The sequence below is a fragment of the Rhagoletis pomonella genome, unplaced genomic scaffold, assembly GCF_013731165.1.
Source record: "Rhagoletis pomonella isolate Grant_MI unplaced genomic scaffold, Rhpom_1.0 Rhpom_scaffold_00006, whole genome shotgun sequence".
Taxonomy (NCBI): domain Eukaryota; kingdom Metazoa; phylum Arthropoda; class Insecta; order Diptera; family Tephritidae; genus Rhagoletis; species Rhagoletis pomonella.
Genome location: NW_023458560.1, coordinates 60,610,250 through 60,633,066, shown reverse-complemented (window position 1 = coordinate 60,633,066; position 22,817 = coordinate 60,610,250). Strand labels below are relative to the sequence as shown.

The following is a 22,817-nucleotide window of genomic DNA, read 5'->3' as shown; positions in this document are numbered from 1 at the left end:
ACATGGCACCCATAGCATCCAGGTAGAAAAATCTGTATCTCCTTATCTCCTGGAAAGTTTAAGGGGGAGTGTTAAGATGATTTTTACCCCTTCGTCCTCCAAGCAACTTCGTCAGTGACAATCCGGCGGGATATTTAATCTCACCGCGTGAATACCAGGCGGATAATGTCCTGTTACCGCACCCTCCAGAATTCAGATCTGCGGCTTTGTGAGCCTAAGCGGATTACTTGATCGCTGCCGGTCTTCATGCGTGATCAGTAAAAGATTGTAGTAAGTAGCTCCTGCACTGGCTTTCGTCCAGCGTTCGCTGAGCTGACTCGAGGCCCATCTGTCCAAGGTTAGTTTACATGTAGTGACCTGGTGAAACCTGGCATATGACGCAAAACGTTTGTGCTGCAATTTTATGTTTTCCCTCACACGTCTCCCTATTACGACAAATACTTTTCGCTTTCCTCATCAGCAGTGCTACGCGCCCCGACGAAGTCGCTAAACCTCAGTTCGTTATCAGACGTTTTGTCGTGGAGGCTAAATTTTCCGTAAGTGGGACCAAAAATCCCTTCCTTGCCCACTCTGGCATATTTTAATATTGTGACGCGAGCAGCGCTTATAGAAGATAACTTTGTACGCCTCGCCTACTCTTCCGTCGGGCGTGGGCACTAATGAGCGAGCCGTTGAAAAAGCTCGCTTTTATACAGATCAAGACAGCTTTATGGCGTTCTCGTTTCTACCAAAAAAGGTTACCTTCTCTTTGCCGTCTACGCACAAATACTAGGAACTCCAGGTACACTCCAGGTGCCTTCCAAATCATGGTCCTTTAACGGCAATGGTCGCCGCCATTAATAGTAGGGGGTTTCATACGAAGCGTTAATATACTTTCTAGGGAAATGATAACCAAAGAAACTCGCGTGTCAAGCGCAGTGTCCTGGTCCGAGCACAGTGCTACTTAGTTCCTACTTTCCAAGAATTATAGGCGAGCTTTGAGGTGATCATTATTTTATTTCTATGTGAATAGATATCTAAAAAAATGCCTTTCGAACCCCTTGGAATGTTTGTTCTAACGCAGATCAGGAAGGCTAGCATCTCTACCTGAAAAACTGTCTGCAATCTTGCAATCTCTACAAAAAGTTTAATGCCAGGTCCGAAAAAATCCTCAACTGTTTTGTCTTTCATCGAGGTGACCAATTTAATATGTCAAAACTTCCCATTCTAGGAGGTGAGAAAACCCATTTTCCCACACTTCCCAAAGCAGAAAGACAGCCGGGATAAATCCCAAATACCCAAGTCACATCAGATGTTCATATTTGCATTTCTCTCAAGATTGTTGCTTTTTGAGCAAAAATATGTAGTGAAATCTATCGTAGAAGCGACAAAGCCAACCTTTGAAATGTATTTAAACATTTGAAGTTTATTTAAATGCCGGTCGTTTTCTTAATACTTTGGGCACCAAACAAGGAGTTATCAAGATATTTAACCTCGTGAATGTCTCCTTCAAAAAATTTAACAAATAAGGATAATTCTGTCTTTGGGTATGCCGAGGTTAGGTTAGGAAGGCGCGTACGAATGACCGGTACTTCCATTTGGAAGCAGATTTACTCATTGTGAATGCCCTCCCCTACGATCCCGGTTTAAGCCGTGGATGTTTGATATTTCTACCTCCGCTATCGCCCCCCAGCTAATGAAAAAGCGTGATCCCAGATGCTTGATAGGCCTTGTCTGGAGATCTGTGCATTGACATAAGAAGTGGTGAATCGATTCCTCTTCATCGTCACGCCGAACACTTCTGCAGAGGGAGCTTGTTGGTATACTGTATTTTAATTTAGTTGTTTGGGTATAGGAGATATAGCTTATGCAGCACCGATCTTGACAATTTTCTCAGTAGATTATGTATGATTATTTAGAAAATAGCTGACTAAATTTCCCGGTGTTAGCCTTCTAAATGAAGGAGTTTCAAAGTAAAACCCCATATTTGAGTAATCAGTGGAATGGAGGCTATATTATAGTGACCCGAACTTTGTCATTTACACTGTAAGCTTTCTGTTGACAATGAGTGAAAAAGGTCGAAATTTCATATTCCTAGCTGCACAAATGGGGGAGTCATAACAAAAAATCTTATATCTGAATATTCAATTGTATGGGAACTATATATTGTAGTGGTCCGATTTTGCCCGTTCCGACAAATGATTAATACATTATCAAAAAAGATTGCGTACAAACGGACGGACAGACGGAAAGCTAAATCGACTCATCTTGACGGTCATTTATGTAAGTATACATTTTTGTGGGCCTGTATCTTCTTCTTCTGATACTTACAAACATCGGGCCAGAGGTATAATAGCATTTTTGGTCATGGAATGTATAAAAAAAACTGCTACTGACCAAAAATTTAAGTAAATAAGCCGCGGTTTTTAAGAAAAGCACCACATTTTTGGCAACAAGTAATCGAACAAAACGTTGCATAATTGAACTTAATCGGATCATTCTAAGGGCCGGTAACTCAATGTCTGGTTAACACTAATCTCCGGTTAAACATAGTTATCGACGTTACCGACTCCCTGTTGTATGCATGGAGTCGAAGACGTCGATAACGATGTTTAACCACAGATTAGTGTTAACCAGAAATTGAGTAACCGGCCCTAACTATGGTAAATAAACTCTTGCCACTTGGCTACGACGGCCATCTATTACAACAATCGTGAATTGCTTATTTTCCCTTTTATTTACAAATATGTATATAATGGAACACCCTGAGCTCAATAACAACACCATGTAATGTGTTACAAATAAAATCTATAATCCAAAATTCGTTTGATAGATTTTTCACTTGCATTTCATACAATTACAAAATGTTACCTTATCTTCTTCTAATAATGTAACAAAAACTTCATAACTTTACTTCACTTAATCTAACCATTTGCAATACGATGTAATACTGCCACATAATGAATCGTAATACTAGTTACTTTGCCAACTTCCCATGGCTGGCTTGATTATGTATCATCTCAAACTACATAAATAGAATACCTACTCGTATGAGGTGACACACGCACATCCGTATATAACTATGTACGAGTACTTATGAATATGCCTGAGTTATGCACTTTTTATTTGAGAAAATATTCCACACATATATTCAAAAGTCCTAACTGTCAAAACGGCATGCGCCATTCTAAGGTAAACTGAAGGTAAACTTATTATTTCGCTATAATATCTTTTATAACCTTTGCGCCTTATATCACATTTGTTTTTATTATAAAAAATGTTGCTCCTCTTATAACTACATATGTATGTACTGCCCACATATACGCACATCTGCGCATCAAATCAACCATATTTTCGCTACTCACTACCCCCATCCGTATTCGAATTCCTTGCCGCCACGAATGCATACTTTTCAATGTTGCCAGTATTTGTTATTATTGTTATTTTGAGCTCCACATGTTTGTTGTTCGCTTCTAATCTCTGCCATTTTTATGCAATGTCGCTTTGAAGTTGTATCACCAGTTTTTATTGTGATAGGCGCCGCGGGGTTGCGTATTTTTTTTTGCTTCTGCTTATCATTCCATCCAACTGTGATTATGACCACAAAAATGTTGCAAGATGCTGTCAAATGAGTTGCGCCCTTTTCTTTTTCTCTGCAATTGATGGGTTGGGTTGGTTGTGTGTGGTAAGTTGTCTACTACTACTCGTACTATGGACATATTGCAGCACATCTGTCCGCATTATTATTTGTATTTATGCTATTTTTGTATTTGTATTGCATTTGTAATAACAGTTGTTTGCACTTTTGAGTGGCAGATATGTACGAAAATGATGCAATGCAGCGACATGGAACAGATTGAGTATTTTTTAATGCATATGGCAGCTTCTATTGTGCTCGTACAATGATGAGTTGAGTGTGACATTTGTGTTATTGTTATGCCTAAGGTTTTAGCCAAAATTGAAGGCATGCTGCTTATGTTAGATTTTATGCCAAAATTAGGCAGGTGAGTTGCTTGGAATAACTGGCGTTATATGACTATTTGATAGGTTCTTGTGGGACATAAAAGAATTCAATAGTTTGAAGAAATTGAATAGATATCGGTAAAATGAGCAGCATTTTGAAATATTTAGATGCTTTTGGGAAGGGATGTTTCAAGAAGACTTCCCTTCCCTTTGAAAGCTGCATTAGAATATCTACTAAAATCGCTGGCATTCGAAGACTAGAAGGTGTGTTTCCAAAGTCAATGTTTCGGAAGCCAAATAGAGGAAAGCCGCAGTAGAGGCGTCGGTAGATGTCTGGAACAAGGAAAATGTGTACTATCCCGGCATTGTTTCTTCTAAGAGAAGCTGAAATTCAAGGCCTGAAACTCTGGTTGAGTTGATTTAAATTGAGGCAGCACTAAGTGCATTCTCAGACATTTCAGAGACCTTTGCCCAAGGTAAATGAATGTAGGCGTTCCCATCCGCAGAGGGAACAAGATCCAGACTATCGAAATGGCAGTAGGAAACAAATCGTACAAGTTGAAGGTCGCTAATGACTGCCCCCAGGGCGTGTACCTATGCAGTGATCTTCCGATACCAGTACTTAAAAGTAGGTATATACTCGAGTACCTCTACGAAGTACTAAGTATTTGCTCTACCGCATGTACAAGTATTTGCTGGATATCGAGTACAAAGCACAAGTGTTTACTTGTTTGCTAAATAAAAAACTAAAGAAATGCATAAAAGTAGAGAACAAAATTAGTAGCGAATTAGAGGAGGATGTAGAGCCAGCCTATGATTTGAGGAAGCATGATCTAGAACTCGTTGAACTTGAAACAGAAAAATCAAAAACAAATACACGATGAGCTTTCTCATTGCTTAACGTCTACTGTTTCATCACTTTCAAGTGGTTTTTGTGAACGACTGTTTTCTAAGGCAGGAACTATAATTTCCCAAAAAAATCGAAACCTACACACAATGAGAGGATCGCTTACTAGTCTTGAAAGTCATCCTCGAACTAACGCGTACGCACTTAGTCATAGAACAGACCGCGAAGAAGCATTTGACGCGTTTTTATGGGCGGTTGAAAAATGTGGCCCTACATTGACGGCGCTAAGCTGCCAGCTGTCACTAAGTACTCAATATTTGGCTGGTTTCTTAGAAGGTGGCTACGCCTATAAATTCATTGAGTTCAAATTTGATCCAGTTTATGGTGAATCCCGTGATTGAAAAAAGGTTGTAAGGTATAGTCGAGAGGTCCAATGGAGTCGAGCTTTGGAAGATTATTTGTGCTATCTGTAAGCCCTTTGGTGAAGTCGTTCCAGCGCTACGAGTATATATGTACATTAGACCACGTTAAAAAAAAAAATAAAACAATGCTGCAATGCGACCGGAATAAGACTCAAATTTTGAATCTCACCTCTGTAGAACAATTGTAAGAGGTGCCGCCTCGAGCCTATTGGTATTGGACAATGGAATAAAAAATGATAATTGAGCAATTTAAATAATCTGAGCCTGCGAAATTCTTAAATGGCATGTTATTAATGTATTCTTACAGTTTCGAGCGTTTTCATTTCTCCTAGAAAATTATATTGCCTCACAAAAGGAATGAACTCATTTTCTTACGTGTAATTTCTATAGAGCGTATGCTGTCTAAGTCCTAACCTGTACTCGATTGCTTAAAAGTTTTGGTGAGATTTCTATAATTTTGTTACAGACGAATACAAAAATTCAAAATCTTCACAAATTTACCAGCAGAGATTGAGCAGAAGTCAGCGTCGTTAACATAATTTTAAGGCTTTCATGTAACGCGTAAAATGAGGGTTTATTTAGATGAATGTTGCGTTAAAACTCAGAAATTCGGCTTTGACTGTTCCAAATAGTACAAATACACATGCATACATTTATGTATGTAAACGTATAGATAGATATGTATGTGCTTACACCTATGTATGTATATGAAATAAATATAAGTATACCTAAGCTTACAACAAACAGCGGGAAAGAAATGCATTAAAATTATATACTCTTTCCTCTCTCATCTACACTTTTTCTCTACTCCTACTTGTGGTAATTAAGCTGCAGTAGCAACTAATTTCATTGTACAATCATCTATTTTTTTTTTGTTTTTTTGTGGTGGGTTAATTTTTGAGACAACGTCTGCTGTCAGCCATCCGGTTAACGAATTGTGTCAAAATGCATGTCATTTGCATGATGATGCGATGTACAGACATCATTTACACGCTTCTTTTTCTAATACTAAATAGCTTTTATGTTTAACTATTGTTTTTTCACCGTTGTTTCTCATGCGTTTGTTGCGTAGTTTTTTATATACATAAGTACTTACGTACTTACGTACTTATGTATGTATTTCAAGTCATTGCAATCAAAATTTGTATAACATTGTTGCCTTCACACTTTGTTGCACATGAGCTCAGCAATACCAAGCAGATAATCAAGCTGGTAGCGCTGTGCTTTAACTTACTCAAGTAGATATTTATTTTGTTAATGATATCCACAACAAATGTACAAGTCATTGTCGCTTGTACTTGCACTAGTGTCAAGTTGCAAAGAAGTATGAGTACTTGGTGGTGGTGGTGGTTAATTACTTTATACTCAAATGACTTTGGCAAGAACTTTCTTCTTGAATGCTTGCAGAGCACAAATTGGGGTGGAATGCATTTGAATGCAGTCGGTGGAAGTTGGTTGACCTTTTATTAACCAAAGTTATGTAGATTTTTGCTACAGTAATATTCTAATCCTCGCCAGGTTAAATGCATAAAAGAGTTTATGGCTTTTATTATTTTTGATCAAGTAAAACAGATTTTTATATATCTGTCGTTTTAAACTTTACTCGCTGCTCGGTGATGTTTTCCGCTATTTTTGAGCATTATTTCGGGAGCTTTCTTTATAGTTACAGTTGTTCGACTATACTCAATTCCCACTCTTGCCTTCGCGTTTGCGCATCCTCGGTAACGTGAGAATCCACTCTGTGAAGCCATGAAGTTTGCAGCGTCTGTTCGCCATGAGGTGTAGCTGCAAGCGTATGTCTGTCTTGGAGCATTCCATTTTCCAAAATTCTATAATAATATTACTTCTTTTCAAGGGATTGTTGTTAGTATTGATTTTGAGTAAATTCGCCTCCTTAAATTACGAAATATCGAAGTTTCAAGCATTTCTAAAATTTACCGTTATATGAAAAGTGGGCGTAATTTTAGTGAAAATATCGCAGTTTTCGTATTTCTGAAAACTACCATTATATGGGAAGTAGACGCCAGAAATAAGTGCACGTACCAAGTTTCATGAAGATATCTCAATTTTTCCCCCAGTTATCATGAGCACAGACGGACGGACAGACAGTCACCGCTTAATCGATCTATTTTTTCATTCTGATCATTTATGTATACATTTATCTATATCTATCTCGATTCGGTTTTGGCTGTTACAAACGACCGTTATGTGAACAAAGTTATAATACCACATAATTGCGCTCGGGTATAGAAAAATAAAAGAAAATATTCTTTCTAAATTTTATAAAGGAGAAAAATAGTCGTCTAAGCCCAAACTACAAATGCCAACGCATTTTATATGAACGCCAGATTTTAATGGTTTGACTCTTTTGCACTGAACGAGCTCTTACTACATATTTCACGGGAATTTGTGTGTGTGTGCAGCTTAAACCACATAAATTTCTAATGAAGCCACAAAAATTTACTTAGCAAGTCTAAAAGTGCATGTGTACTCGTACTTTCGTATTTTTCTTGCAAACTGTCGATAACGAAACTTCTACTTTCACCTTCCATTTCGATTCCGCTACGTTGGATCAATTTGGTGAAGCAGAGTGGACTTACTGCAATCTTGAAATCATCCGTTTCCTACTCCTCAGACAACAACTACATACTTATTTAGATACACACAAAATATGTAATAAAGTTGTGCTAAAACGTCTTTCCAAACTAAGCGTTACAGTTTCACTTTCGTTTATCTACAAGAAATTTACTGCAGCAGCAGCAGCAGAATCAGCAGCAGAATCAGCAGCCGTAAAAGTTTCAATTTTTTGCACATCACCCATCTCTAACGCACAAAGCCAGCCACCCTACAACTTTTTCGTTCACACTCGCGCTTTAAAGTTAAAAAGAAGGCATCCAGCAGCAGCACCCCCTTCCCCCCTCACCCACCTTTGGCTTAATACCACAACTTTGGCAATGATGCTGTAAATTCTGTACTCCTGAATCCCAACGAGAAGAGTGGAAAGTTTTTGGAGCAAAAAATTTAGCTACAAAATCTTGTAGTTGTCGCTGAGTGCTGAGGTGAAAACGTTTGCCAGCCGCAATGCGTAAGTGTGTTGTGTGCTTGCGTTACCACCACCACCGCAAATCCCCAGACGTCGCCACATACACGCGCGCTCCACTTTTTGTGGCGACCATACATATGTATGTATGTATGCATGTACATGCATATCTATCGTCCTTTGGCGCGCGCGCCCCCGTCCGCTCTTTATCCTGACAGCCTACCGCCTGTCACTGTCACAGCGAAATTTCGTTGCTGTCAATTTTCTGTGGCCACAAGTCGAGTGCAACGCGTGAAGTGAAAGTTAAGCAGCTGCTGCATGTGGCAAAAAATATGTATGTATTTGTGCTCATACATACATACATAAAATTCTTAGAAATGTAGATATGCTGTCAAGTATTTGAAAAGTTTTTCGCAGAAGTTTTTCTTTACTCACACACAAATTTACATATTTATATAGAATTCGATTCACTGCCGTTGCTTGCTGCAAGTTTTTATTTGCTGAAATGCCAAGGATGTGTACATTTATATACATACATACATATGTAGCAGGTATGTAGGTAGGATTGTGTGTGTGTGTGTGCGCGCATATACATACATACATACATACATATTCGCAGTGGTATGCTTGTGTGCCAGTTTCTTGGAAATTTTCGTGCTTAGCCGAAAGTGAAAGTTACTTCCTTCCTTCTTAAGGCTTGCTGTGGGTGGTAACTTACTTGCAACAAAATGTTTCCTTTCTACTTTCTCAGCGACTTTTGCTTTCACTTTCTTTAGAGCTCGCTGCTGGCGCAAATATCTTAACCGACTGCGGAGTTGCACGGCAACCACCACTGCATAAGCATTTAGGGGTGTGTCATTCCCGCGCCCACTGTTGCCATTATTATGCTCTGCTAAGAGTGGAAGTACATTTATTTCTATTTATTGAGTGGCACAATTGTCGTGACAATGCATTCGCTGATCATGTCTTCTGTGTGCTACGTGTTCATAATAAAGCTTAAAAATAAATACATGTACCATGAAGTATAAAGTGTTTTGACGAAAATTTAAATTGGAATTTGTCACAATTTCGCCGCTGCTATTTCTGGTGTTTCGTTGGTTATAAAAATAAGGCATAATATCGATAATAGGGTAGGTTACACTTAACAATTTTCACCGCTGAAATTTGCGAACACTCGCTAATTAGCGTATTTACAAGCTTTTATTTTTTAGCATTTTATTATTATTATTTTTTTTTTTTAAGGCATCATCGGAATATTCTAAATTAAAATATTTCCGCAGCGCACCATTGCCCATAATTACAATTGCGAAAAGAGTCCATTGGAACACGAATTTCGTGCAGATGCCATTAGTCATCTACGACTAACAGTCAGTGTCAAAAATATGACGCTTTGACGATTTTATTTATTTTTATTTAACATACAGATTTTTTTTTTTATTTTTTTACTACATATATTATATTGTTCATTCGACAGCATAAAACTGCAGAATAAATTTTTTTGATTTCATATAGATCTCGGGAAAAGTCAAGAAATACAAAAAAAAGGTTCATAAAAATTTCCAACTTTTCAATTGGATTTCTTAGAAATATTCTAGGTATACAGTTTTGTAGCCCATTGAATTTTAGTACAATAAGGTGCAAGTTTCAAGTCTCTAAAAATTATCGTTGATTTTTGAGTTTTTTTTTTTTGTCGAGGGTGTTGCGCATTTGCATTCCATGACAAAAAAAAATCTCAAAAATCAACTGTAATTTTTTTAAATTTAAAACTTTCACAAATTTAGAATAAAAAGTTTGAAATTTTGCTGAAATTTTTTTTGAAGTTTAAATTAATTTTTGTTAACTTTGGGCAAGATTTGAAACTTTTATTTGTGTATGTGGTTTCTGTTATGGATCAAACTGCATTTTAAATTAAAATTATTAAAAATAAATAAATAAGCAGTTGCAAACAATATCATTTTGCGTTTTGCTACTATCTTTTTGACCGCAACTGTAAGTCTCATTTTATAATCGCTGCTCGCTATACGATTTTTATTCTCACCAAGTTAGTGACTAATAAATCTTTAAAAGATTTTAGTTCTGTAACAAACTATCAGAATACTAGTCGTTCCATTAATCTTCCCTTCCACTTTCCAAAATATGTTTTTCACATATTCCTAATTTCGAAAAGTGGGTCACTTTTCTCCACGCTTATTGTCCGCCATACCCTTTTAACCAACTAAGACACTGTACGACACTGTACGTCTTCTCTCTATGCATTGTTCTACACCAGTGCGCAATTACAAGAATATCAAAATGGATATTCCTAATTCAAGTACCTACATACATTTTTTTGCGCTTTGTTGTGCGAAAACCAGTAGTTTCACATTACACAAGCCTGTGTCATCTAAGAATGAATATTTTTTACTACATAAAAGCACAAACAAAGATTATAGCAGATAGTAGTAGTAGTTGTGGACGAACATGAAAAGCTTTCTGCAAATGCGCACATCTCAAGAATTCAGGTGTGTTGTTATCCTTTCAAATATGAATGTACATACATACATACATATGTAGCTAGTCCAACAAATAAAAGAATATCTGGTGGAAATTGCCTAATGCAGCCAGATACATAGATATTAAGCTGCGCAGTTGTTGCTTTAAAGAGGATAATATTTATAGAATGATGTAGAATGGCATGAAAGACATAGTAATATATGTACATCAGTATGTATGTATATATTTAGGCAAAAACTTGTATTGAGAAGTAAAAGGACAACTTACAAAGCATAGAAAAAATGAGGTTATGCGCTCAAATTGGGGTGAGAAAAGAGCAAATATGATTTTTTTTTACATATAAAGAATTGAATGCATAGCAACAAAACAATGAAATCGAACGAAAAAACATGAACTTACATGACAGCAATAGTTGAAAATTCCTATACAATGCATGCGTACATATACATACAGACATGGGCGTACATACATACAGTCAGAGTCAAAAGTTAGTGGATATACAAATTGTTCTAATATAATATTTACAATTAATTTTATGAAAATAAATTTATGTTTGTTAATCCAAGTTTTACTCTTTATATAAAATTCATAAAATTTAAAAAAATCTTCATCAAAATTTCAACTTTTTATTCAGAATTTTTAGAAAAGATCAGAATTCATTTTTGTATAGAAGTGAAATGTGCTAAACCCTCCACCAACAATTGTCAAAAATCAACACTTTATTATATTTCGAAAAACTTTGAATAAAAAGTTTGAAATTTTGCTGATTTTTTTTTTGTTTTAATTTTTGTGAATCTTATATTGCCACCTTTATGCCAGAAGCATGAATGTGCAATTGTATCACATTTTGAGTTATTGGGTTGACTTGATTAAAATTTTCATTCATGTTTCTGGCATATGGGCGACGATATAAAGTATGAAACTTTGATTCATATGGTTTATGTTATAAAATGAACTTTACTTTCAAAAAACTGAATGGAAAAAATTGTTTCGTGAATATAATTGTGTATATAATATTAGAACAAGGTGTATACTAACTTTTGATTCTGACTGTACATACATTTTGTACGTAGGTACATGTATCATGGTAACTTTTGAGCCTCACATTTTTAACGACATAATTTGCGTCATAAAATAAATAGACTTTTAAAGCGCATTATTACTTTAAGTATAAAGTTTATATCGCCAATATTTTTGCAATTATCCATTTAATATTTTTAACAGTCCATTTGTTTGCTTTATGTGTTGAGTTCTGTTAAGTCAGATCTGGCAAGGCTCGTTGCGTGTCTTTATGTGCTCTCTATGAAAATAAAATTCCCCGAAGTTTTTCTTGATAGAACGCTTGCCTACTAAACAGCCTCGAGGAAAAGATGAATCTAAAAATCGAGTATAAGTAGTAGACGAGATGTAGGCAACGGCAGCGTCTAGGGATGAGTCTTTACCTAATGGCGTTTTTTCTATCGAAAAATTGTACCTTTTTATGTCCCGCTTCACAAAAAGTAAAGGAAGGACAACGAGGAGACAAAGGGCAACGCCATAAAATAAAACTGAATTTGGATAAAGCGACCAGTTTTTGTGCTAATCCACATCAGTATTCTTCCTGTAGATCTTTGTATATGGTAAGTTGTGTCAGAGAGATTAATGCAACCTGGATTCGTCACTCTGAGCCCTAACCAAAGCAATAGTCGATAAAGTGGACAAAAAGGTGACAAAGCTTATTTTATTAATTAGTTACTTGCCTGAAAGGCCAACATTGAACGGCCTGTACTACGTTAATTTACCGCGTCAGACACGCGAGGCAATCGTACAGCAGAGACGTGGCAAGTTGGTGCGTGGAGTGCTATTTTTGCAAGGCAACACACCCGTTCACACCGCTGGGGAATGCTTTAAATGCTGCGGGATTCATAGAAATTGATAACCCACCATTCAATCCGAACCTGGCTCCCAGTGAGGTTTTTCTTTACTAACCCTATTCCACGACTTTATCTGCCGCCCTTCCTATGTACTCCAAGCCTACCACTATCATTATCAAAGGCTCTAAGTGGAAGAACAAGGTTGATACTGAGATTGACTCCGAAAAGACCTCATTAAACCTTAGATACCGAACATCTGAACATTTCGCTGTCATCAAGGTTGGCTCCATAACAATAAATCAAGCTGTTATTAATGTTATGCTCCAGTTTTTAAATGGTTTATCACAATGCTCTTCACAGTCAAATTGCAATCAGATCTCTACAGTGTAAAATAACCTCTACTAACACAAGTTTCGAATATAAGAATACTTAACATAAGTTAGATGCGAAAATTCATAAATGGCTAGTGTCTGTTATATATTCTTGAACACAGCATGTTACTTTGCACCTCGATGGAAAAAAATTTGTGAATGAACAATGAGCAATGAAACCCATTTGTTGTATCGCAAGGCATATCTGGTCCTGTTTCGATCAAAAGATCTCTAAAAAAATTTTGAGTTCGGTCAGGTGGCATCGGAAAATGGATATTTTTGAGGGAAATTTTAAAGACCTACAATCCTCTTTGGTACTATTTTCGAGCTGAAGTCTACGCTGTAAAGAAATAAGGAGATCTGTTGAATTTGGAGCCTCTTCTGATGAGTTTTCAACAAACTACAGTTTTTGTTAGAATTATTATTTCTGTTCCTTAGTTTTTCTTTTTTAATTGCTCAAATCCACCTCAACTCACGTTAACTCACCGCACCCCAACTCACCTCGCCTCGCCTCACTTCAACTCACCTCACCTCAATTCAACTCACCTCACCTCAATTCAACTCACCCGAAATAATGTAATTTCATCTCAACTCACTTCGCCTCACTTCAACTCACCTCAACTCCACTCAGCCCAACTAATGTAATATCACCTTAACTCACCTCATCTCATCTCACCTCAGCTCAATTCACCCTAACTCCCCGCACCTGAACTCACTTCACTTCAGTTCACTTCATCTTTACTGAACTCAATTCAACTCAACTCAGTTCAACTTCCCTTAATTTAAGTGGTTGAATTTCAATCGCTTGGCGAACACTACGAGCCCTAACCGCCAAAAAAATGTAAGCGACATATTTCTCCAAAATTTTCTTGTTAATGCAGAAATGCCCGTAGAGCATCTAGATACAATTCTGCATCAAATAGAAAATTTTGAAAATGTTTTAATGGCTATGCAGCTATATAATTACGGTGACCACAAATATGGATTCAAAATGAAGGACTTTTTTTTCAAAAATATGCCTACATATATTTACGTAGTATAAAAATATGGAAAGAGTATTTATGATTCTAAATTCTTAATACATTTTAAACTTTGAAAAGGAATCACGTTTTCTTCATCGATAGTAATCTTTTTTACATGAATATTTATAAAAGTATAGTAAAACATATTATAATTACAATAGCTTACACGAAAAGTGAAAATCTTTAAAAGATTATTTTATAAGCAAATTTTGAGGCGTTCAAAACGAAAACAATACCCTTTTTTGTTTTTTGTACTTTTCGCAGTTATTTGTCAAAAATCGACGTCATGAATCGACGTAAACGACGAGTTACAAAGGTATTTATGTGCCCTTTACAAAAATATATAATTTGTGCAGATTGTGCTTCATAGCATTTCTAATTCGATTTTGATTATCTTTGGCTCAAATTTACTGTAATGATATATCGTCTTTATCGAATTTTTTAAATAATGAAAAAAATAATCAAATGAAACTGCGTATTTGATTGAAAATCTCACTTTTTTCGACTTTGAAGACAAAATGCAAATGGTCGCCTGTAGCACTAATAATTTTCATTGAAGTCGCCACAAGTTATATATTTTGGTAAGAGGCACATCAATACCCTTCGAGATGTAAGTCGCTTACGTTGATTGGGAGATTTTTTCATGAGATATTGAAGAAAAGCTACGAAAAGTACCAAGAAATACTTTTTTGAAAAAATCCATCCATTGTCCGATAATTTTAAAATAACGAATAAAATGCGGGACAAATGCAGGAAAAAAATCAGTACATTTTCAGGTTTTTCAGGTTTGAAAAACTACGCAGGACCGACCTTTGAAAAACAGTACGGTCCTGCAAAAAACAGAACGGATGGTCACCGTATATATAATGCTAACTGGTGGATAGGCGCTTATTCTACACAAACAAAATTTTTTTTTTGGGAGCCTTGAAAACAGTGGTGCTTTAAGGAAGAAATGTCCGTTTATACATTCTGAGGATAGGGTTTTCAAGGTTTGGTACATTACAAATGCCTGAACAAAATTTCCAAATTAAAATATTGGCACAATATAGCGAGTATTTTTTATTTTTTTGTTTAACTGTCAGCATCTCTGCCACATTTCTTTAACTTCAAGTGCTCCAAATTTTAGAATGCAAGCAAATGTAATTTTATGTGAAATTATTGCCGACAAATTGCGCACAGCAAGCATTCGAATTTCGAGCATTCCCTGCATTCTGCAGCACCATTCCACTGGGAAAAAAAATACACTTGCAACACAGCCCACCGCGCTTGATGGGGGGGCAACAACGTTTCAGGCATTTCCGTATGCAAAATTTATAAGCAACTAATCGAGCGCATTTGCTAACAACAACAACAACAACAACAACAACAACAACAACAATAACGCTACGGCAATGAAACCGAAAACCCAAATACAAGTGAATGCATACATCACTTCAGCTAAGATATTCGATTTAATTCCTAGAAACGCCCTGAGTTGATCGCACAAAAAAAAACAACAACAACAAGTAAAAAGCGCAACAACGGGGATCTAAACAAAAAGCCGCCATTGCCGCTAGTGTGCTGCTCAAATACAAGTTGGGATTGAAACCTTGAAGCCAGGCAGCAACATATCAAAAAAAAAAAAAAAAAGAAACCATAAAAGGCATAGTTGTCGAAAAAGTGTGGCCGAAGAGCAGTTGCATTCGCAGCAGTAACGTCAGTAGAGAAGAGATGCTGCTGACTTCGCTCTAGCACTCACTGGAGCAACACTAACGACAAACACGACTCACGGCCAGCGTTGCCAGAAAATTTTTGTTACAAATCTTCCCAGTCAGGATAAAACCTTAAAAAAAACCATAAAAAGGTTATTGAAACTAGAAAAAAATCTTTTTTCTCTAGAAATATCTTCATTGAAGATTTTATAACACAAAAAAAATTAATTTTTTCTATTAAAATTGTATGTGTTATACAAAATCTATTAAATAATCATTTGTATAAAGAATACCACTTAAGGTGGTGGTTTCCAGCGTATTACGATTTTTTTTTTTTGGTTCAAGTTTATTTGGTAAAAAACTCTCCCCGGATCTGCACATTCATCCTCGCTAGGTGATGTTTCTATAAAGTTAACTATAGAAAATTTAATTTGTTAATTTAAATTTAGAAACCAAAATGACTTACTTTTTTGTTTTAACAAATAGCGATCCATACTTTTTATCTTGTGGAAATTCATTAAGCCGAGTGTGAGCTTCAAAAAACCGAGTTTAAGCGCGAATTTTGACAGACCAAATCAATTCAAAAACATATTCATAAAAATCTATATTAATATCTACCTAACGTGCAGAGTAAATTGATGACAAAAACGAAAACTTTGTTGCCAACCATCCCAAAAAAGTTAATCTTCAAGCGCTGGCAGATATCTTCACTACGAAGATTTTTTGTATGGAGTTTTATTTTGTTGTAATTGTTTTAATGTGAAGATTTTTCTGATTAGTTATGAAAAATATCTTGATTTAGAAGATACATCTGCGCACTCCTGGCAACACTGCTCACGGCCGCTGGCTACATGCATACATACATACATACCCGATGGATAGTAGTTATTGCTGCTGCCTTTTAGCTTAATTTAAATTGCCTGCGATGCGCTTTAACCTTGACAATTTTTTTTGTGCAACCACTTCCACGAGTAGTACTAAAAGCATTTGTGTTTCCATTATGATTATGTATTTCTTTTTGCGTTTGCTTTTGTTGGTCAACTTCTTTGCGCACAACGCACGCATCACAATCTCAAGCTATGCTTTATCGCGCCGCAATTCCAAGAAATTGCAGGTGACTCCTTTCAAATGGTTTTTACTGTTGCTTTTATTGCTTGCTGCTGCGGCTATGTTGTTACTGACTTACTGCGCTCCGTGTTATTGTTATTGTTGTTATTGCCATGTTGCATACCTGTGCAAGCAAAGCGGTTTGGTTATGTGGCATGTTGACGCTTGAAGTTTGGGTACATTCGTGCTCAGGGGCTAAAGGGGCAACTGGGAGGGATGAGCACTCGGTTACGGATGCGTTTCCGCGAATTTGTTCAATCATTAGAAACCAATTCTCAAATTCGTACATCAAATGTTGTGGTCTGAATGAAGTCAGCTGAATTTTGGGTATCGTATTGTTTTTAGTTGAGTTAAGAGGAAAGTGAATTTTTGCTGCAACGCGTGGCATGTACAGGGTTTTACTTTATTTGAAATTTTGCTTGTAGAGGAAGTTTGAAATGGCGATTTTATGAAGATGCCTTATGGCCGCTGAAGGACCCAAATGAATGCATTGCAAATGAAGCATACGGACCAGAAGGGTTAATTCTAAAAATTCGAATACATTTATCCCAAGGGCTCAGACCCTTAAGATTAGCCAAGAACAAAGGGGGAAGTCCCTATGGTGGACAGCGGATCTCAGATTTTTAAGCAGATACTGCTGTATGGCTGTTCCACCTGGTCTTAGCGATCCCAGAAACCGAATCAGATGTCGTCAAATTCACATACAAAATCCCATCGAACTTATAAGGCCTAAAAGATACATACATACTTACTTAAAGGACGGCATATGCGCTCGAGTTGGTTATACTGATGGATCCAAGCTCGATGATGGCAATATTGGGGCTGGCATATTGGAATCTACATAAAATGCACCATTGGACAAATATTCGTCTATATGTCAAGCGAAGATCTTTGAAAGTGATGTTAACAGGGCAATTCTGGCAAATTTTTTTATATTTTTTTTAATCTAATTTGGATTTAGTTTTTATAAACTGCTTTTATGTATTTTTCCTTTTTTTAATTTGTTTTTTTTTTTTTACTTTTTTATTTTATCATAATTTTTAGATTTGCCTGTTTTAAAAAGTTTTTTTTTCTTTAACTCAATGTAATTTTTAGGAAGTTATCTTCTTTTTTTCTTTTTACAATTAAATTTTCTTTAAATTTTCAGATTTTATTGTTTTAATAAGAACATTTTTTCTAATTTCATTTAATTTTTAACCGCTGTGCTTGAGTGGTTAGAGGTGCGCACCCTCACGGTTCGATCTCTGGTCCGAGCAATATCTGAATTTGAAAATTATTTTTTCATAACAGCTGTCTCTCCTCGGCTGGCAATGGCCAACCTCCGAGGGTATTTCAGCCATGAAAAAGCTTGTCATGAAATCCATTTGTCATTCGGAGGTGACGTTAAAATGTAGGTCACGCTATTTGTGAGACAACGTCAAGACGTAGATACACCACAAATTGAAGGGGAAGCTGGGCCAAACACTTAGCATAAGTGTAAGCGCCAAAATATTATTATTAATATTAGTTTTTAGAAACTAATTTTACTTATTTTTAATTTTATGTTTTTTCGCAATCGTCCACATTGAACATTTGGAGTTAACTTTCAAACATTACCAATAAAAATTCGAAACAAATAAATTCAAAATCAAGTTTTTGTGTTTCAATTTGTTTTGTGCGAATGTCTGCTTCATGATATTAACCGCCTTGGCCTCTTTTTCGGCGGGCAGAAATGCATACAATTTTCATATTTTTTGATAATTTTTAATTTTTAATATTTTTCAGAATATAAATTTTTTGAACGTTGGCGTGTCAAATGAAAGCTTTTGGGTCTTTCTGATTGGTCGGAGCAGAAAGCTTTCTGATACAAATCTGCGCTGAACTGGTTTTCAAACGAGTTAAATGATTTAACTGGTTCAATTTTCCAGCAACAATTGCATGCGATTTAACTTGTTTATGTTGTTGTTTTATTCGTTTAACTGGTTTAGGCCCATTTAACATGTTTAGCTCGTCAATTTGAACGTAGTAAAACAATTCGGCTTTTGAAAGACAGAAAAGAGCTTTCAAGAGTGTTGCCAGAATTGACAACTGTTTTACAAACGAATTTCCAAGAAATGTGGTGAGTCGAAAGACAGTTGCCAGAATTGCCCTGTAATGCAATTACAATCAAATAAATTTCGTTGTGGTGCACAACTAAACAGAAGCCAGTGTATGTATATAGAGAAGATTTTTTACACTAAACATACATACATTTAATTTAATTGATTTCGATTTTTTCTTAGTTTTTGTTTCTTATGAGCTCGACTCAAATGCGCCGCGTTGACATAAAATCTCAAATATTATTATTTCAACACTTTGTCACACAAGCCAGCAGTGTGTGAATAAAAATATACATATTTATGCATTTCATTTTTAATTTATTAAATAAATATTTGGTCGCCTTGCGCTTACTTAATTTTGTATAAGCACATTGTTCGTATGTGCATGCTGTGTACATATGTATGTATGTTTGTATTTATGTAAATTATCGTTAAACGATTTCCAAGAACGTCGATTCACCATCACTGACTTCAAGTTGCATTCGATAGAAGCAAAAAACAAAACACTTTAATAATTGTTGGCTTTCTGTTTATATTATTAATTGCCTGCATTTTTGTTAAGCAAAATTCTCTTTAAAACACAAATTTTACCAAAAAATGCTGTTGATGGACATGCGCATGTGCGACCTTGTAGTTCGAATTGCATTAAAAATAAATCGACTAAATAGTGGCAAAACAATAAAAAGGCCGTTTAAATTGACAGTTTGTTTAGCTTTTGGTTTTATTTGCTATCGGAATAGGACTAAGGGTTGAGCTATGCGCAAAGTTCTTCATTTTTGCAGAGCCCTGACTTTCTGATTTTCTTTAAGTAAAGATCAATGGGAATCATATTGAGGACGACTTTCATCTGTCTTCTTGAAGCTGGACACCATGCTACGTCGATACTACACACATATAGTCGAAGATATCACATATAAATTTTGGTCCCGATAGGAGTCGGTTAAGGCATGGCGTACAGGGGTCAAAATTCAGATTACCCTTTGAAGACTCAAAAATTAAATAATAAAAATTAAGACTCAAAAAAATAAATAAATAAAAAAAAACTAATAAAATACAATAATATGTATGTATGTAAAGCAGTTTTTTTTTAGTAAATTTTCTGAACCACTGAATTGGTACAACTGTAGGAAATTATAATAATAGGATAATGGAACTTTGACACCGATTTCGGGTATTAAATTAAAAAGAAATTTTTGTTTACATTTTTGGAGTCTCCATGGAAGAATCTGACCTTTGCTTCCTGGGCGACGCGTCTTAACCGAGTTCGACCGGGACAAAAATTTATAAAATTGGTAACTTCGACTATAGTTTGGGAAGAAAAGTTTACGCTGATGTCGATAAAATTATCGAAAACTACACCGATAAAAATATCGATAATATCGACTTGATGGTATTAAAAATGCCCAAAATTTTGAAATCGATAAAAAAATAGCAATAACAACAGCGATTAAAATATCGATAACGATAAAAACACCGATAACTTTGATGTATTAATCAATCTCTACTATCGGAAAAGATAAAGACAACGATAACAAATGTCATTTAACGGTTTTAACAATCCTTAATATAGAAAAATCGATAACAAAATAGTGCTAACTACAACGGTGGCATTTTCGATAACAGCGTTTTAGTGTTTTTCCCGATTGCAAATTAGCAATGATAAAAATATCGATAAATATAGCAATAACAATATAAATAACATCTAGTTAACGGTAGAGATAATAATAAAAATATTGATAAAGACCACGATGACAGTGTTGATAATATCGATTTGTCGGTATCGATAATGATATCTACATATGGGGTGAGATTTTGTCACCAGTTAGCGATCCGAAAATTTTTACTAACTAGTTACAGAATCTCCCCCATGTATTTATGAATATAAAAATAACGATAAATATCGCGATAACAATATCGATAACAATATATAGAGTTCTTTGCAAGCCACATACATAAGTATATTTTAGTTTTCTTCATTTCTATGGCCTTGTTTTGATTCTCTATTCTTATTATGAAGAAAAATCGCATTGAGTAAGGCAAATGGAGACTCGAATGCTGAAAAAAACTTTCTCTCAGTTGGTGACTCCCCATCGTCACACACCTTAGTGGCTATACTAAAACTCACTAAACTTGCCGATTGCACTGGGCAAGTCTATAAAATCTCCGCCTTCTAACTAAATTCAGTTCTCAATCATTTACACTTCCCCAATAAACTGTATGAAAACTGTACCTTCATCTGCATCTCCAATTCACTTTAGTCTAAACCACTGTGCTCTAAACAAATGCACTTTTCCTACATACATATTTTAATTTCGCCTGCTTAGAAACCACACTACATAAGCAGTCTATGACGTTGCTTATATAAAATGAATTTTCACAGTGAATTTTATGCTTTCAATTTGCATTAATCACTTTTTACGTTTTCATTTTCATTGCAGCTTTTCACCGCGTGCGGACGTGCGTGTATACATATAAAATATCGGCGACAAATAAATCGTAAGCGATTAGCGTGTGTTTGCGAGCAGCGGCAATAGCAGCAGCAGCAGCAGCAGCAGCAACTATTTGAAGCACAAAGGAGGGTAAGAAGAATACCATTCAAAACAAAAGCCAACCTTTGCTATTGCGCAGGCGCAGCACACGTGTCTCGAGTGAAATTGCGTAGTAAAACGTGTGCGATTCTGTAGCGTAGCGTAGTGTAGTGTAGCAGAGCGTAGCGGAGACGTGAACGAGCAGGGCGAGAGCGCATTTTGGTGCAACCAACGCACGCCGGCGCTAGCAAGCCATTTAAATGCGAAGAACGCCCAAAAGCAGAAAATCAACAAAATTGGAAAATTCCCTTTGGCATTATCAGAAATTCTTCAGAGAACTCAAACAGCGACGCATAGAATTTATGCAGCAAAAAATTTATCGAAAATTTCGTTTTGGCATAATTTATTCGGATTGCTTAGTGGCTGCAGAAGCAGAACAACAAAAACAACAACAACAAGAAACCAGATACGCAGTAACGCAAGCGCAAGCGCAGACGCAGACGCAGTTGCAAAATTTGAAGCAAAAACAAGGGCAAGTGCAAGTTGGAGTGGCAGTTGCAGCAGTTAACTGCTCGTATACGCAACGCGCCAATCAATTACGCGGCACGAAGCGCAATCGCGTGAAAAAAGCTACAAATACGACGACGATCCGCAAGTTTGCCGCAAGCAGCACAAAAACAACGAACGCCGCATACCGGAAGCTCCACAGCAGTCAGTCAACGGCGGCAAGCAAGCTAAGGAGGAGAACGTCAGCAACAACGGATACGCAGACGCAGCCGCAGCCGCAGCCGCTAACGAAACGCAGGTACGGAAATAGGCGCACAAAGCTTATGCCGACATTGGCGTACGCCTTGCGAATGCCATTGAAGCCAACGACGAGTGCAGCGCAGCGCATGTTGGTGAATGTTTGAAAGAGGAGAAGAAGAAGAGGAAAGTTAAAAAGAAGAAAGCAAATTTTGGCAAAGAAAAGACACCAGAAGAAATTGAAAGCGAAAATTTTAAATTTTTTGGCAAGGAAGAATTAAATTAAAAAAAAAGGCAGACAAATTGCCAAAAACGCCAGTTGCAATAGCCCACTTGGATGGCTGGCTAACACCAGCATAGCTGCCGTTTTGGATTTTGGAAAAATCGTCGAAATTTTGTGGCGGCCAACGTTTGAGATTTCATTGCTGGTCAACAACAACAACAAACAAACAAACAAACAAACAAAAAAGCAAAATAAGCCTTCAACTACATTGGGCTTTACAAACCATTTGGCTGTTTTTACACACACACACACATATATACGTAAACCTTATTTACTTAGTTTTATTGTTTTGTTCCGGTTACTTGCAACAAGCAACAAACAAATATACATACGTCGTTTAATTTGTTAATTTTTTGGTGATAGTGCTTCAAAAAAAAAAAAAAAAAAAAAAAAAAA

The 22,817-nt window shown here is 36.2% G+C and overlaps 1 protein-coding gene across 3 annotated transcripts in view; it reads left to right on the top strand.

The window, feature by feature from the left end:
* Positions 1–22,421, top strand: part of LOC118741025 — a 111,277-nt gene extending 88,856 nt beyond the window's left edge. For all 3 annotated transcript variants that reach the window (XM_036472815.1, XM_036472813.1, XM_036472816.1), the window contains one exon: positions 21,305–22,421. In XM_036472815.1, coding sequence (XP_036328708.1) covers positions 21,655–22,305 — 651 coding nt within the window. In that variant the 5' untranslated portion in view covers positions 21,305–21,654 and the 3' untranslated portion in view covers positions 22,306–22,421. The remainder of the gene's footprint in view (positions 1–21,304) is intronic.
* The last annotated feature ends 396 nt before the right edge of the window (positions 22,422–22,817 follow it).